This window comes from Morone saxatilis, unplaced genomic scaffold, assembly GCF_004916995.1.
Source record: "Morone saxatilis isolate NCDOM2014 unplaced genomic scaffold, NCSU_SB_2.0 Contig15, whole genome shotgun sequence".
Classification (NCBI taxonomy): Eukaryota; Metazoa; Chordata; class Actinopteri; family Moronidae; genus Morone; species Morone saxatilis.
The window spans coordinates 12,104,676-12,118,949 of record NW_023339707.1 but is presented as its reverse complement, the minus strand read 5'-3'; the positions used below and the strand labels follow the sequence as shown (position 1 = coordinate 12,118,949).

Here is a 14,274-nt window from a genome sequence, read left to right as displayed (position 1 = left end):
TATATGTGTAGTCATTTAGAAAGGAAAATGCTTTGCTTAAGCCAGATAAAGTCTGAAAATGTGTTTTTTTTTTTTCAGTTTTATATATCACATACATCTTTGAATTTTTTATTGTTTTTCTTAAATTTTTATAGACCATGAACTGAAAATAATTATGAGTTGCAGCCTCAGTCCAGACGGTTGTGATACAGCCATCGAGACCAGGGAATGACTTTTAGGCTCATCTCTACAGTGAATGTTTTCAGTAATGATAAACAAATGTACAGTACAGGGCCGTTTGCATTTACAGTGGAGGTCATGGGACCATGCTGTTAATGTGGATTTCCTTAATGGTGCTTTGTGGCAAACACATAAGCTTTCACAGGGTCGACCCTTTACATTGGTCTGGTGATTAAATAGGTTGTGCTGATACTATCTAGGACACAACATTGTCAGCGGTAAACTTGATTTAGTGGGCAGATGTTTGTTTTGCAAATGGAAGCAGACAGCTGTGCTGTTGCTGGGCAATAGGATAATCTGTTGCTGGTCAGATTACTGTCCGCCCACCAGTGCATCCAGTGCAGTGACTGTGATTGTTTTTTTTTTCTTTCTTTGAGACAGTGCAATATTGTCTGTGTTTACATAATGGCCTTGACCCTAAGTTAACGGTGAGCCTCTGACCTCTTTATTTATACTGGAACTGCACAGCTAAACTACGTTGTACAATGTTGAGATGGCACATATCTGAATAATTTACAGTATATTGAAAACACTGATAATAAAATGGCGTAGTCTCAATAAGAAATGTACACAGTGCTTTTATCTAACATGCTTTACAATTAGTGTCATATTCACATATTCACATACGCACACAGGCCGATGGTAGCAAGCTACCATGCAATGCACTGGCCTCACCATCTGGAATCTGCAATTTTAGCATTGACGTGTGAACAGGAGGAGCCAGGAGGTTGAACCACTAACCCTGCCATTAATGGACAACTCTATTATCCATATTTACTTATAAAAGTTTTTAAAAAGTTGGATACCACCAAAGCAGTAAATGTCTGTGCAGCTTCACATTTTATGAAAGTGTAATTCCTGAAATGTTCCCTTTTTCTACTTTGATAACTGATTTATATTTTTGAGGTTGAGAACCCAGATTCTCTCTCTGCGATGCACATTTGTCATCTTTTTTTGGATTCTACATATTCATAAATTGGCTCTTGCGGATAACATTCCTATAGATTTTGTTTTCTAAAGATATGCATGTTTTATTTGTATTAAGTGACAGAAAATACATCGGTAGTGGTTGATATGGAGGGTAAGTATTGCATATTTCAGCTTCAACAAGTGGTGATATTGGTGTCACAGGTGGCTGTCCTCTGGTTATGGCCATGGTTAGGTGAGCTGAGCAGGGGGGAGTGTTTGGTCTAAAGACAGTCAGCCTTTAGAGTGCAGGCTGCCGGCCTGCTCTCAATCTGCTGAGAGATGACATTTTCTGCTGATGTTGCCCTTTTTTCAGCCTTCAGCAGCTCTAACTGCACCTACTTTGGTTTTGAGAGCAAACTCAGCCCATTCTGAGCCAAAACAGTTTTTCTCATCTGCCTAAAAATGACAAGCTTGCTTTTCATTTCAAGTTCATTTCTAGTTCAAAATATTCAGTAGATTTTCAGCACTTGTAGCTGTTATTCTTTAAATCAGTTAATGCTGACAAAAAAGTATAGTAACTACTATTATTAGTAGTAATATTACTGATGAGATTAAAGCTTACATGTTTGTCCACTTTTTCAACAGTTCTGCATACGATATGAGTACTGGTTTGAAGGTAGCCGTGAAGAAGCTCTCTCGGCCATTTCAGTCCATCATCCATGCCAAGAGGACGTACCGAGAGCTGCGGTTGCTTAAGCACATGAAACATGAAAATGTGAGGAAACTTGTTTCTCTTCCCTTTGTTCTGTCTGCTGTTGCACAGGCGTGAAAAAAAACCCACTCTTGTTTGCGTTTGCCTATGTAATGCCTCACAATGTGTTTGCATAAAGAAAATCTGCAGTTTAATTCATTTTAGTTGTCCATTTTTATTAACTTGACAGTGGCTTTCATATTTTTGCAGGTGATTGGCCTCCTAGATGTTTTCACCCCTGCTACTTCTCTGAAGGAATTCACTGATGTGTAAGTTGTTTGTTTAGAATTATTATTGTTACTTAAGTTTCCCTCTTCCCTTCGGCTCGGGGTCATCTCAGCAACACTTTTGTGATTAAGATAAAAGCAGTGCTCAAGAAAGTGCAGCCTGTAGTTTCTCGGCAGCAGACAATCGTAGCTGTGGCTGGGAAACACCTGGAAACTGGCCAGCTGACTAACATGCTGGAACATTTCTTAGATTCTCCACTCTGTTAGTTATTCGCTGTGTGGCTGCTACAAGAGTTGTTTCACCACCAGCTTCCTTCCCTTTGCTTCCTGCTTGCTGGACTTTGTGAAACATACGTACTTGCTGGCAAACAGGTAGTTATTGTTTGTTGATGTTGAAAGTTGTCAGAAATGAGAAGTGGACAGCTAGACGGTGACTCAGTCGTCAGACGTGCGTGCGTGCTGTCTTCCCCTGTTGTGCCTCTTCTCTACAGACACTGAGTGACTTGTATCAAGTATTAAATTCTGACAGTCGACACCCAAAAAAAGAATGTGTCTCGATTGAGTACTTGGAGTCAGATTTCTCTTCCCCCACTCACTTTGGATGTCATTCTTAATTCACCCATGTATGGAAAATTATTCTGTAAGATTTTACTCATCCTAAGTATTTTGGAGCAGTCGGGGAGTGAGCAGTGCAGCACCCAGGGACCCACTTCATGTCTGAGGCCTTGGTCAACAGCATTGGCAGTTATTTCTAATTCCTAACATGCATGTCATTTTATGTGGGAGGAAATCCACAGAAATGTCAGGAGAACATGTAAACTCCCAAGACTAGAACCCATAAATCTCTAGTTCTGAGGAAGACAGTGCTCTCTGGTTTTTACCCATGAGAAACTGCAATGATTGCTAAACAGCTTAGTCATGCAACTACAGTTGAGGATATGCTGTTTGATAGGATTTCAGAACCTGTTCCAAGTGGTTGGCATATGTAAATCAACTATATATTCATATGTGCTACTAGGAAGTTATTGGAGTCACATAAATGTTAGTTTATGTGGCATTCTTTGAGTGTGTTCACCAGGAATGTACTTCCAAATGTATTACATACCGTCTGGCAGTCATTCAGAATTTTACTTCATAAGTGTATTCATTTTTTATCTTAGTGGAGCTGGTGTTTGTTTCAGGGGAGGTGGCCCACAGCTATAAAACACTGTAGGAAACCCTGCATCCATACTACACCACAAATATGGTCTCAAGCCTCCCAGACCGCTCAATATGGGTTGTTTTTCTGGTGCATTCATGCCTTTATTCAGAGCTCACACTAACAAGATACGTTTTACTGTAAAATGTGAACAAGGTCCCAGACATTGACAGCTTGGGCTGATGCAGAGTAGTGAAGTGTGCTGAAGTTTGCCTTTTTCCCTCAGCCATCTCCCAGAATAGCCTCTGTGCCATGCAGTGTGACTACCTGACCTTTTCATATTTGACAAGAAAATGAGCTGTAGTAAGAGTTGCTATCTTTGTGGATTACGCTTTTTTTTTTTTTCAAAGTCTGTTTACAGGCCACAGGGAGGAGTACTACTGCATGTGTGAAAAAAAGCTGACATAAAGCCTCTTGTGGCTCAAGAGGGAGCTGTTTTAAGTATAATAACTTGCTTTAAGCAATGTCACTTAAAAATCTGGAGGTTTGTAGTTAGAAAGAAGTGAGCTTACCAGGCGCTCCTCATCTCTGCTCGAGGCTAGCGGCCCGAGGCTACATTAGCTGCTGCTAGCATAAAAAATTCCATTCTACAACCAACAGTCTGCAGTTGAGTTGCATTGTGGGTAATGCAGGCAGCGGATTTTGACAAGGAAGAGGAAAGCATGGAATAAAAATGGATGATATCTCTGGTTCTGCAACATTAATTTTCCCCTTCGAGGAGTTCATTGTGTTTGCAGCTGAAATGGAGAACCATCCTCTCAGTTTAGCATAATGTCATGGAGAACTGAAGGCGATACAAGGTCACACGTGTAGACTGTGTGCGACACTGGGCTCCTGAGGGAAAGGAAAAAGAGGGAGAGAAAATAGTCGGGTAGTGTGGAAACAGAAATTGGTGCCATTACGTTTCTTCTGCGCTACGTAGGAGAATAAATGCTGAGTCACCGGTTGTCAGAAGGAAATAAGTGTCACTTTATCTGCACATCTGCTGTAACACTGGAAATGTGAAATGAGTGCAGTATGATATCCAGTAATAATCTCAGATATGCAGGTGCTGTAAGTGTGGTTCTCCTCTGCTCTAAAAATACAGACTGAGTCACAACACTGTGGTAAGGCTCCTCAAAGCTCCAGCCATGCTCCTGTTTCTATAGGAGAGAGGAAAACAGAGGTCACTATTTATATCCCCTTTTTTTCCCAAGGCAGGGTGAACTTTGGAGAGTGTCTGTGTCCCTGTGTGCTGCTGAAAACAAGCTCAAGCGTAACCAAGTGCTATTTTAAGTTCTGTCTCTCTGTGCTGTATATGAATAGAAGAGTATTCATGAAATGGGTATTTGTTGAGCAGCAGACTGACGAAACAGCACACGGCTGTGTGTTTTGGCTGTGAAACTGCCACTGTAGCATCCTCTCGCCGTCTTTCATAAGTACTGTTTATGCATTTCAAACAGCTCTGGGATTAGATTTGAATTATCCACTGCTGTTGTCCCATTAAGCCCATTTATCTGGGTTTGTTGTTAAATTACATTCCATTTGTGAAGGGCTTGGCCTTTCAGTGCCTCTGGAGAGAACTGAGAGTGAAAAGAAGTAGCAGCTAAACCGGTTTAAGCTCACTTAGCCATATGGGAAATTAGTTTCAGGTTGCAAACAACCCTGGAAAAATTTGTTGGAAGTGCAAATATATTTATTTATATCCATCTGGGTTTTTTGTGAAGTGAGAAAACATTGACATGCCTCTTGATATTTCTGTCTCTTTAAACTGTGATGACAATCTTTTATGATTGGCAGGTATCTTGTGACTCACTTAATGGGGGCTGATCTCAACAACATAGTGAAATGTCAGAAACTCACAGATGACCATGTGCAGTTCCTCATATACCAGATCCTCAGAGGGTTAAAGGTGAGGTTGTTAAAGGAATAGTTTGACATTTTGCAAAATATGTTAGATGAGAAGATTGGTACCACTCTTGTATCTGCTTGGCATTAAGACTAAAGTCTCTGCTGGTGGCCTGGCAACCTCCCAGTGACAATAAGACCAAAGGAAATCACTGCACCTGGACAAGAAATAGTCCCATGTGTAACCTCCCGTAAAATGAAAAAATATGTTTTTATCCTTCAGCTTTGTACAGATTAAACAAACCAGATATTGTGTGTTAACTAGCGAGATGTAGAGATGCTGGTTGACAGATTGTTTAACATTCGGACAGAGCCAGGCCTGCCGTTTCCAGTCTTTATGCTATGCGAAGCTAACCCTCTCCTGCCTGTATTGAATAGATACATATGAGAGTGGAATTAATCATCTCATCCCATCTGACTTACCAAGAAAGTGATTAAGTGTATTTCCCAAAATGTGAGATGAATCATGTGGTTCCTACATTGTACTGCAGTGCCTCTGATATTTTATGTTGTGGTAAATCAATACAATACTAATATTGTAACTTAATGCACTATTCTCCTTTATCCCTCTCCAGTATATCCACTCAGCAGACATCATTCATAGAGTAAGTGCTATGTGTGATCTTTGTCAGACAAATGTCACTTTGTCTTTGACTCTGATTGGATTTTTGAAAAAAAAAAAAAGTGTGTCAGGGTTTATGACATCTTCCACTTGGCAGAGTTAGGCCTGTGGCTTGTGCAAACACTGAAGGGAAGGGAACTCATAAACATGACCTTTACTTTTGCATGGTGTTAATGATGTAATGCTTTTTATTTTCATGAGAAGGGACAGATTTGTTTCCACACATGAAAAGTATAAATGCACAAAATTATCATTAACTAAACTTAAATTACACTTTCACATTCTCATTTATGGCTTTGCTCCCTTCAGGATTTGAAACCTAGTAATCTGGCGGTGAATGAAGACTGTGAGCTGAAGGTCAGTGAACTGCGGCTCTTATTTAAAACATTAAGTTCACAAATGTGAATATTTTTGCAAACAGCTCTGCTTTTTTTACACTTCATTTGCTCCCAGATTTTGGACTTTGGGTTGGCGCGGCACACTGACGATGAGATGACCGGCTACGTGGCCACCCGCTGGTACCGTGCCCCAGAGATTATGTTGAACTGGATGCATTACAATATGACAGGTAGATAACACTAAAAAGCTCTCTTAAATGTATGCACCTATACATCCTGATAGAAGAGTTGTTCAACAAGTGAATGCTAATGTCTTGCTTTTCTGTGTTTCAGTGGATATTTGGTCAGTGGGGTGTATAATGGCAGAACTCCTCACTGCAAGAACTCTTTTTCCTGGTACTGACCGTATCCTTTTCATTTGAGAGTACAGTACGTACAGAGCTCTCAGTGAAACTCCTCATTTGCATAATAAATGAAACAGGTTAAACCCACATTGACAGGGAAGTACTGATATATGTTTTTTTGCCAGCACCATAGCAGAAATAGATCTGCAAGGCTTCTTTTCTGTTTCCTCTCTTGAAAATCTGCTTTTCATCTTTTCTCCTGCAACATGACGCTGCCCGAGGCTTTTTTTAATATTAAAAATGTAACACAGATAGTACCTGTTTCCACTCTTCCCTCTAGCTTGACACTTACTCTTTGCTGTAATGTTTCCACTGGCGTGCTTAAAGTCTTTCTACCCGGCCAGTGTGCATTGTTGGCTCAAGGCCAATTACTTACATTACTGCCAGTCTTTGTATGGGCCTATCAATCTGCAGCGTTTGTGCTCAAGATTTTGTTTATCTTTCTCTCCCCTTGCCAGTGTTTTCAGACGGCTGAGCTTCTAAATTAAATGTACAACAGGACTGTCTGCTGCCTCCTTTTTTGTCAGCTTACATTTCAAATACTTTTATCTTCTCTTCTCTGTGCAGACTAGTTCTCTTTTGTCGCATCTAATGTGTGAAATATAAAGCGAATATAGTGAAATTTCACAGATGGTTTTGAAGTGACATAAGTTTCACAAGGAGCATGAAGTTACAAGTTCCCCTTGTTAACATCTGGTCTTCCTTTACCGTGTGCCGGTAGACATCGATCAGTTGAAGCTAATCATGCTTCTCGTTGGAACACCAGGGCCCGAGCTCTTGATGAAAATATCTTCAGAGTCTGTGAGTTCACAAAGTTCTGCAAGGTTTTTCTCTAACCAGTTTTCTGCTCCAAACTCCAAAGCACACTGCAATAACTTGTTGTCTCTGCTACCTAACTGACGGCATGTTTTTCACCCTTCAGCTTTGTGGGTTTGAGACTTGTTATGTTTGCCACGATATGATTATGAGACAAGTGATTGAGCTCTGATTTTCACTGATTGACTGTAATGCAAAATATTGTTGTCTGCCAATTCCTCTGCTTAACGTTTTTGTCACATTTTGCTTCAAGCTTGAAGTTTGCTTTTCAACATAACATTGTAGTGCATCTAGATGTAAACCGCAGTGTTAGATTGAGAATCAGCTTCTTAACCAGCTCTGCTCTGTCGCTATACTCCCCTTGACACAAGCTTCATAGATATAAACCAGCTTCAGCAGATAATGCGTCTGACAGGAACGCCCCCAGCATCTCTAGTCAACAGGATGCCCAGCGCTGAGGTGAGCAGGATCAACGGTTGCTTTATTTAGACAAGACAGCAGGCCGGGCCGGGAGGACAGTCAGACCTTTTGTAACTCTTTTTCTTTGCTTTCAAAGCAACGCAGCTCTTCGCTTAGTACTATACTAACATATCCATATATAGAATAACGGCAGTGACATTTGATGGCGTGGAATGGATGTGTTAATGGCCACATAAGCTGGACTAGAATCACTTAGTTGACTCAAACTACTTTGGTCTAGGGGGTGTAAGGAGCAGCACAGCCTCTAGGGGCCACTATCAGCAGTCCCTAGTTTTGCCCTTTAATCATAGTGATAATCATTCTGTGATGTCTGACACGCTTGCTGCATGTGACTGCAACAGTGAAACGCATTTCTGTGCTTGTTGTTTGACTCGGGTAGTATTCAAATGTCATTAAACATGAACTAGACTCACTGTTGGTGATAAAAGTAGGTACTAACAGCATTTTCTGTGTGAAAGATGCTTTGTTCTGTGGTTTTCTTTCTGTTGCACATTTCTTGAAACTTGCTTCTCTCTGTTTTTGTGTATTTGTGTTATTTTTCATTTAGTGATAGAATAATCGACAATCTGCAACCTAAACAATGAATCTGTCTTTTTGTTTGAGGTGTTGAGTCTTCACTCACACAGGAGATAGCAGGGTCTTTTCTTTTTACCGGATCTTTGGCGTTTGTTATTTTTAGTTTTTTATTTTCAAGAAAAAATTTAGTTTTGATGTTAAAACAGCATTTAAAAAAAAAAATATGATGAAAATTGGACATAAAAAATTGTATTTGCAGTGTAAACTTGATTTATCTGTTTAAATCGGACATCTTAAAAATGCTGTTCCTCCTGCAGCCCCAATTTCGATTACATAAAAATGTTTTGCTGTCACATGTCAGGGTTATCAATCATATATTTGCTGCCAGCTACACATAGCAATCATCAACAGCTGCGTATGTGTTTTTGACTGCTTGCGTCTGACTTAAGGAAGTCAACAACCAATAATAACACAACTTTGAGTTCTTTTGTATATGTCGGTGTAATTCCTGCTATGGGTGGTCAGTAAAACTGAGTCCTGCTCGTCACAAGAGGACCTAGTTTACCTGCAGACACACTCGTTTTAGTATTTATATACTTTCAGGATTATACAAAACAGTCACATCCGTAGATAGAAATGTAATCAGTGAGCAGCAATGATTTGATGTAGGTAGCTACATTGAATAGAATCAGGAGCATATAAATGTGTCAGCATTATGAAGCAGACCGTACTTCACTGTATTTATTTTTCCAGGCCAGGAACTACATCAGCTCCTTGCCACAAATGCCCAAGAGAAACTTTGCTGACGTGTTCATTGGTGCCAACCCACAAGGTAATACCAGAGGAAACAGGCTTTTCTTTTTGAGTAATATTTGAGTAAACTGGCCAAAACTTTACATGAGAAGACTCTGGGATTTTTTTTAACGGATCACAGACTGTTTGAGGTTTACATGTTGACATGTTTTTAAGCTGTGGACCTTCTGGAGAAAATGCTGGTTCTGGACACTGACAAGAGGATAACAGCTGCGGAGGCTCTGGCTCACCCCTACTTCGCTCAGTACCACGACCCAGACGACGAGCCCGAGGCCGAGCCATACGACCAGAGCTTTGAGAGCCGCGAGCTGGAGATTGAAGAGTGGAAACGTACGTATTTATTCTACACAGAAACTCTAATACCAGAGAAATCTTTTCATATGTCTGTTAGATATAAAGCCATACAAAATACTGATGTGTGTTTGAACATTCTCTCGTTTTTCTCACAGGATTAACCTACGAGGAGTTGTGTAGTTTTGAGCCACCTATCTTTGACGAGGATGACATGGAGTAACGAGACGTGCTACCCACATCGACCCCAGCCTCCAACAATTCGAAACAACCTCGAACTTGTGCATTAGTGTTAAACTCTCAGACACACTTGTATCAGAGTGCCTACCAACGTTCGTCAGTCTTTATTTACCGAGGAAGCATTGTCCATGATTAGCTCTTGTAAGGAGATCATTACCAGCGCAGGAGAAAAGGAAGAGTTTGACCAATTATCATTATTCTTATTTATGAACCACTAATGTTGATGGTCCGTTGCTGGGAAATGTCACTTCTTGCCGGTAGCTGAAATAATTTTATATTCTGCAGAATTTTTTAAAAATTTAGACTTTGATGACTCATCACTGTGACACTGAGATGCTGAAACGCCTGGACCTATAGCTGTGCTATTTTGTGTTTTAAAATTTTCTATTGAGTAACTTATGAATAAGCTTTTGTTGTCTATCAGTTGAGAAAGGATTACGCTAGTCTACCACTCACCCTGCCAAGCTGTCACATATAGCACTGGGTCGCATGTATTTGTAAAATTACTTGTTTGATTCAGCTATCGCCACGATTGTTCCTATATTTAAAAAGAGTTCACTTTGAAGGGATTCATATCTGTGACAGTAGTTTTTAGGTATTTGACAATTTGAGAATGTGCCTGTTCTGTGTAGTCACTGACATTTTTAGTGCTCAACAACTGAATTTTACACATTTTAATGTTTATTTTGATTTATTTAGATGCTCAGTGAGACTGTATATATTGTGGCTACACACATAAATCTGAGCCTCTGCTGTTTAAGGACAGTGCTATTCAACAAGGCACCTAAATAGGAAAAAAAAAACATTCATTCGTACATGCTCTGCTCAAAAATATGTAAATATCTACGCCATATTTTTTAAATCTGACGTACTGTCGATGTGTTATAAAGCAATCACTTTGTAGTATGTACATCAGTTAAAGACTTTGTGTGCGTTTGTGAGAGTGTGTTGTTGGTTTACAGGAATTTTAAGTGTCATGCTAAAACCTCTAATAGAAATACTGCTTAAATGTGTAAAAGAGGGATTTCAGATGTATTTATACTTTGTAGAGGTGGTATTTATAAACAACAATTGAATGATCCCTTAAACTATTTTCAATCCTGCAGAGTAACTACTATCTTTAGTCCTTTGTTTAACAAAATAAAGACTTATTTTTAAGAGAACTATTGTTTTTTTTTTTTTTTATTTCCTCTACAGCATGTTTATTTCCTATTTGCCAAACACTTATTTTATCAGCAGTGCCTCTCTCAGTGATTTCACTTGAGAATAAATGAATGCATTGACGTGGCGGATTTTACAAGAGGACAATGACCTGCAAGTTATTTATTTTTCTCGATAATTAATGCATATTTTGACTTTCTCTCGAGGACCTGCAGTGATGACAAGTGCTATATCTGCCCTGCTAAAGCGTTCTTAAGCATAAACAAATTGTTCAATCACAAACATGAAAAAGGCACATGGTCTTGGAATAAGTAACTACCTTTAAAAGACGTCTTGAGTGCACTGTAAATCATCTTTGTGCAGAGGAGGGATGACTGCTGCATTTTTGTCTGTGGTTCAGCAGTACTTTTCAAATGGAAAATCAATGTTGCCTTCATGTCTCTAAAGTGCCACATTATCAGTTACCAATGTTAAATGCCTATTAACACAAGATGCTGACAAAATAATGCTAAAAGTATATCCTGCCCTGGTTTATGGAACAGAGCTCTGATATCCTCAGGTGATATCAACTTAAAACAGATATGTTTTAACACATACTGAGTAAAAACAACAAGAAATCACAGTTTGTGTTGCGTTTATTAACAGTAAAAGGTCCCTCTCAGATATTATGGTCACAACTTTNNAAAAAAATAGGAATATTAGACAATACATCATTATCAGATTCATAGACTGTCAAGTATTACTACCCCAATAGTGACTTAATCTAGTTGTTCATATGTGTCGTTGTGGACACAAACCATTCAATCCCCTCACTTTCCATCAGGCAGACCATTTGACTCTGCAACTATGTTAATAAAAGGTTAAAAAATGAGTTACACATAAAATACCTCTTCACAACAGGCTGCTCACTGCCCCCGTTGCCCTGCAGCAGTGTAGTAAAAGGTTTGATGCTCAGGTGGAGACATCGCCGGGGAAGCTCCCCTTGAGCAAAAACGAACCAGCGCGCATGCGTGGAACATTCGATCACTGGTGGAGTAGCTAACGGCTAAGCTACGAGTCCAGCCAACATGGAGAGAAAAGGTAAATCTTCACACCGACATGCCGTGCACTAAATGAGTACTGTTAGCCCGTGTGTGTGTTGACACTGCAGCGTGTGCCTCCTCCGCACTCACAAAGGTGAAGTTTATCCGAGCTGCATTCGTTCAGACTGTGGTTTAATTGAACGCGTCTGTCACGCACTGTGGAGCTACGTTAGCTCTCCAGACATTAGCTTTAGCCCCAATGGGACATGTCAGGATTATCTATCTAGCTGCGTTTCTAGCTCTTTCTCATTTCACACACAGCTTAAAACAGCGACGGCATAAACATGAGCTAGTTGCCGTGTTAACCGAGCAGCTAGCCGCCCGTGTGTGTGTTAAAATACTCGACTGTCGTTGGTGTATTTAGAGGAATGGTTACCAAGGTGGATAGCTTAGTGATGTAATTTAACGTGAGACGGCTCCCAGTGTCTGACAGAGCGACAGATGCACCGCAACTGTGATTTACATACCTACACTTCATATGACACGATACACTGCATAATGAGCGAGCTCCTGGGCTGTAGGGTGAGCTCATAGTTGTGTCCTTTGCCTCAGACAGTGTCATCAATTATTATTATTTTTTTAGTCAGCTAGACAACAAACGGCACCCAGACAATGGCAAAATAATTGCTCACTGTTTTTTTTTTTTCTTCTGACAGTTCTGGCAATTCAGGCGAGGAAGAAGAGGGCGAAAGCGAAGAAGACCAACAAAAAGTGAGTGTTTTTTTTTTTAACCCACACTCAAAGCTCGTCGTGCCCTTTAAGCATGCATCTTGTCAGATTTCGAGGTGGTTGTTTTGTTGCAGTCTTGACACATTTGCAGCCTGGACATTGGTGCAGACGTGTGAGAATGACACAGGGTCCTTGGATGCATGCTTGCACACGTTTATTTTGGTCTGTGCGTGATCCAGCGATAAAAGCAGTGCAAGACTGATATGAACACATGTCAAAATAATGCACTCTGGGTTCATTTCCATAGCTTTCCAGGTTTGCACGGGTTCAAGTAAGGGCAGCAGCATTATTTATTTGGACAGTTATTTAAATAGGATGTGAGTTGTAAGCTGTCCCTATTGAATGTGCAGCATGCAGTGCCGGAAATAAACTACTCCGTGGCTACGTCCTACTATCATAATAGTTTATGAATGATTGCATTAAGATAATGCAACATTTAGGGCTCAAAATAGACCCACTCAAGCGTCGATTTCCAATGCTGATTGGTGTTGTGTACCTAACAATCTACTAATCATGCCATCAGTGGCATCCTCCTGTGTGTTACATAACAGCCTGTGCTATATTTAAAAACCAGAGAATAAGAAGAAGCCCACATCAGCCCACCGAAGCATGGTGTTTCACTGAAAACAGTGTTATTGCCGATACTTTCCTCTCCTGACCGCGTTATCTTCATGGCTGAAACTGGCATGTCCATTATGCTTAAGAATCATATGACACTAAGAGACTAAATATAACTTAAAACGGTACCGTTGCATGCCACAGTCATCCCTGCATGCTGAGCGCCGTATGTATGGAAGAGCGATGGACATAGCAAAGTGTAAGATCTATTGCTCTGAATCAGGTGTAAGGATCAGTTCAGTGAAAGCCCTCAGCCACCAGAACAACTTAGGTATTAGACACACAGTTGCCTATTATATTATTATAGTTACCTATTGTGACGAGCACCCACACAAAATTAAAGCAGCCATGTTTTATTTATTTTTTTCATGAAAAGATGGCTAATTGGAGTTGTGTCTGGCTCCACATTTAAGTAATGGTATTCCTTTGGTTCATCCCTGTCTGCATTCTTCGTTAGTGAATTAAGAGCTGTGACTGAGTATGAGACTTGAGATGATAAATTATTATTTAACCAATTATGATAGCTTCCTAAAAATGTGTTATTAATGAGAATAATTATACATTTCAGAAATGCAAGAGTGCATGAATGCATGTCAAATGGAAAAACGTCATTAGAAAGTCAAAATCTCACGAAAATTATTCTGTAATTAATTTTAGCTGTTTGTTCTGTCGTTTGTGCACAAACATGCAGTAAAGCCTCTCTGTTTCAAACAGCCGTGTCAGACATGAATAAGTAGGTTGCAGATTATGTGGAAAGCAGCAGCCCATTTGTGAGACACTACAGACCAGTTTAGGAATTTATTTGAATGTGATCTCTGCTCTCTTGGCTCTTATGGTGATGAGCAGCCTTAATCTCCTCTGTGGAGGAAGTAACATCAGGCTATTTGGCTTTTAAGTTCATATTAGCAGCTGAGCTGTTGGCAAACACAGATTATAGGATGTTACACATATATAAACGGACAAAAAAATCAAA

General features: G+C 40.0%; 2 protein-coding genes across 5 annotated transcripts in view; both read left to right on the top strand.

Annotated features, from left to right (window-relative positions):
- The window catches only part of mapk14a (mitogen-activated protein kinase 14a), a 12,097-nt gene extending 1,223 nt beyond the window's left edge, over window positions 1-10,874 (top strand). Inside the window, exons 2-12 of one of the 2 annotated variants that reach the window (XM_035657268.1) lie at window positions 1,774-1,903; window positions 2,090-2,148; window positions 5,084-5,195; window positions 5,767-5,796; window positions 6,123-6,170; window positions 6,267-6,381; window positions 6,485-6,556; window positions 7,751-7,830; window positions 9,121-9,199; window positions 9,337-9,510; window positions 9,630-10,874. In XM_035657268.1, coding sequence (XP_035513161.1) covers window positions 1,774-1,903; window positions 2,090-2,148; window positions 5,084-5,195; window positions 5,767-5,796; window positions 6,123-6,170; window positions 6,267-6,381; window positions 6,485-6,556; window positions 7,751-7,830; window positions 9,121-9,199; window positions 9,337-9,510; window positions 9,630-9,694 — 964 coding nt within the window. In that variant the 3' untranslated portion in view covers window positions 9,695-10,874. Of the gene's footprint in view, window positions 1-1,773; window positions 1,904-2,089; window positions 2,149-5,083; window positions 5,196-5,766; window positions 5,797-6,122; window positions 6,171-6,266; window positions 6,382-6,484; window positions 6,557-7,276; window positions 7,357-7,750; window positions 7,831-9,120; window positions 9,200-9,336; window positions 9,511-9,629 lie in introns of both variants that reach the window. The other variant, XM_035657267.1, reaches the window with a different exon arrangement.
- A 973-nt stretch (window positions 10,875-11,847) lies between these two features.
- The window catches only part of srpk1a (SRSF protein kinase 1a), a 12,179-nt gene continuing 9,752 nt past the window's right edge, over window positions 11,848-14,274 (top strand). For all 3 annotated transcript variants that reach the window (XR_004796573.1, XM_035657265.1, XM_035657266.1), the window contains exons 1-2: window positions 11,848-11,952; window positions 12,611-12,665. Coding sequence is in view for 2 of the 3 variants with exons in the window: in XM_035657265.1 (XP_035513158.1) it covers window positions 11,940-11,952; window positions 12,611-12,665 (68 nt within the window). In the remaining variant the exon portion in view is untranslated. The remainder of the gene's footprint in view (window positions 11,953-12,610; window positions 12,666-14,274) is intronic.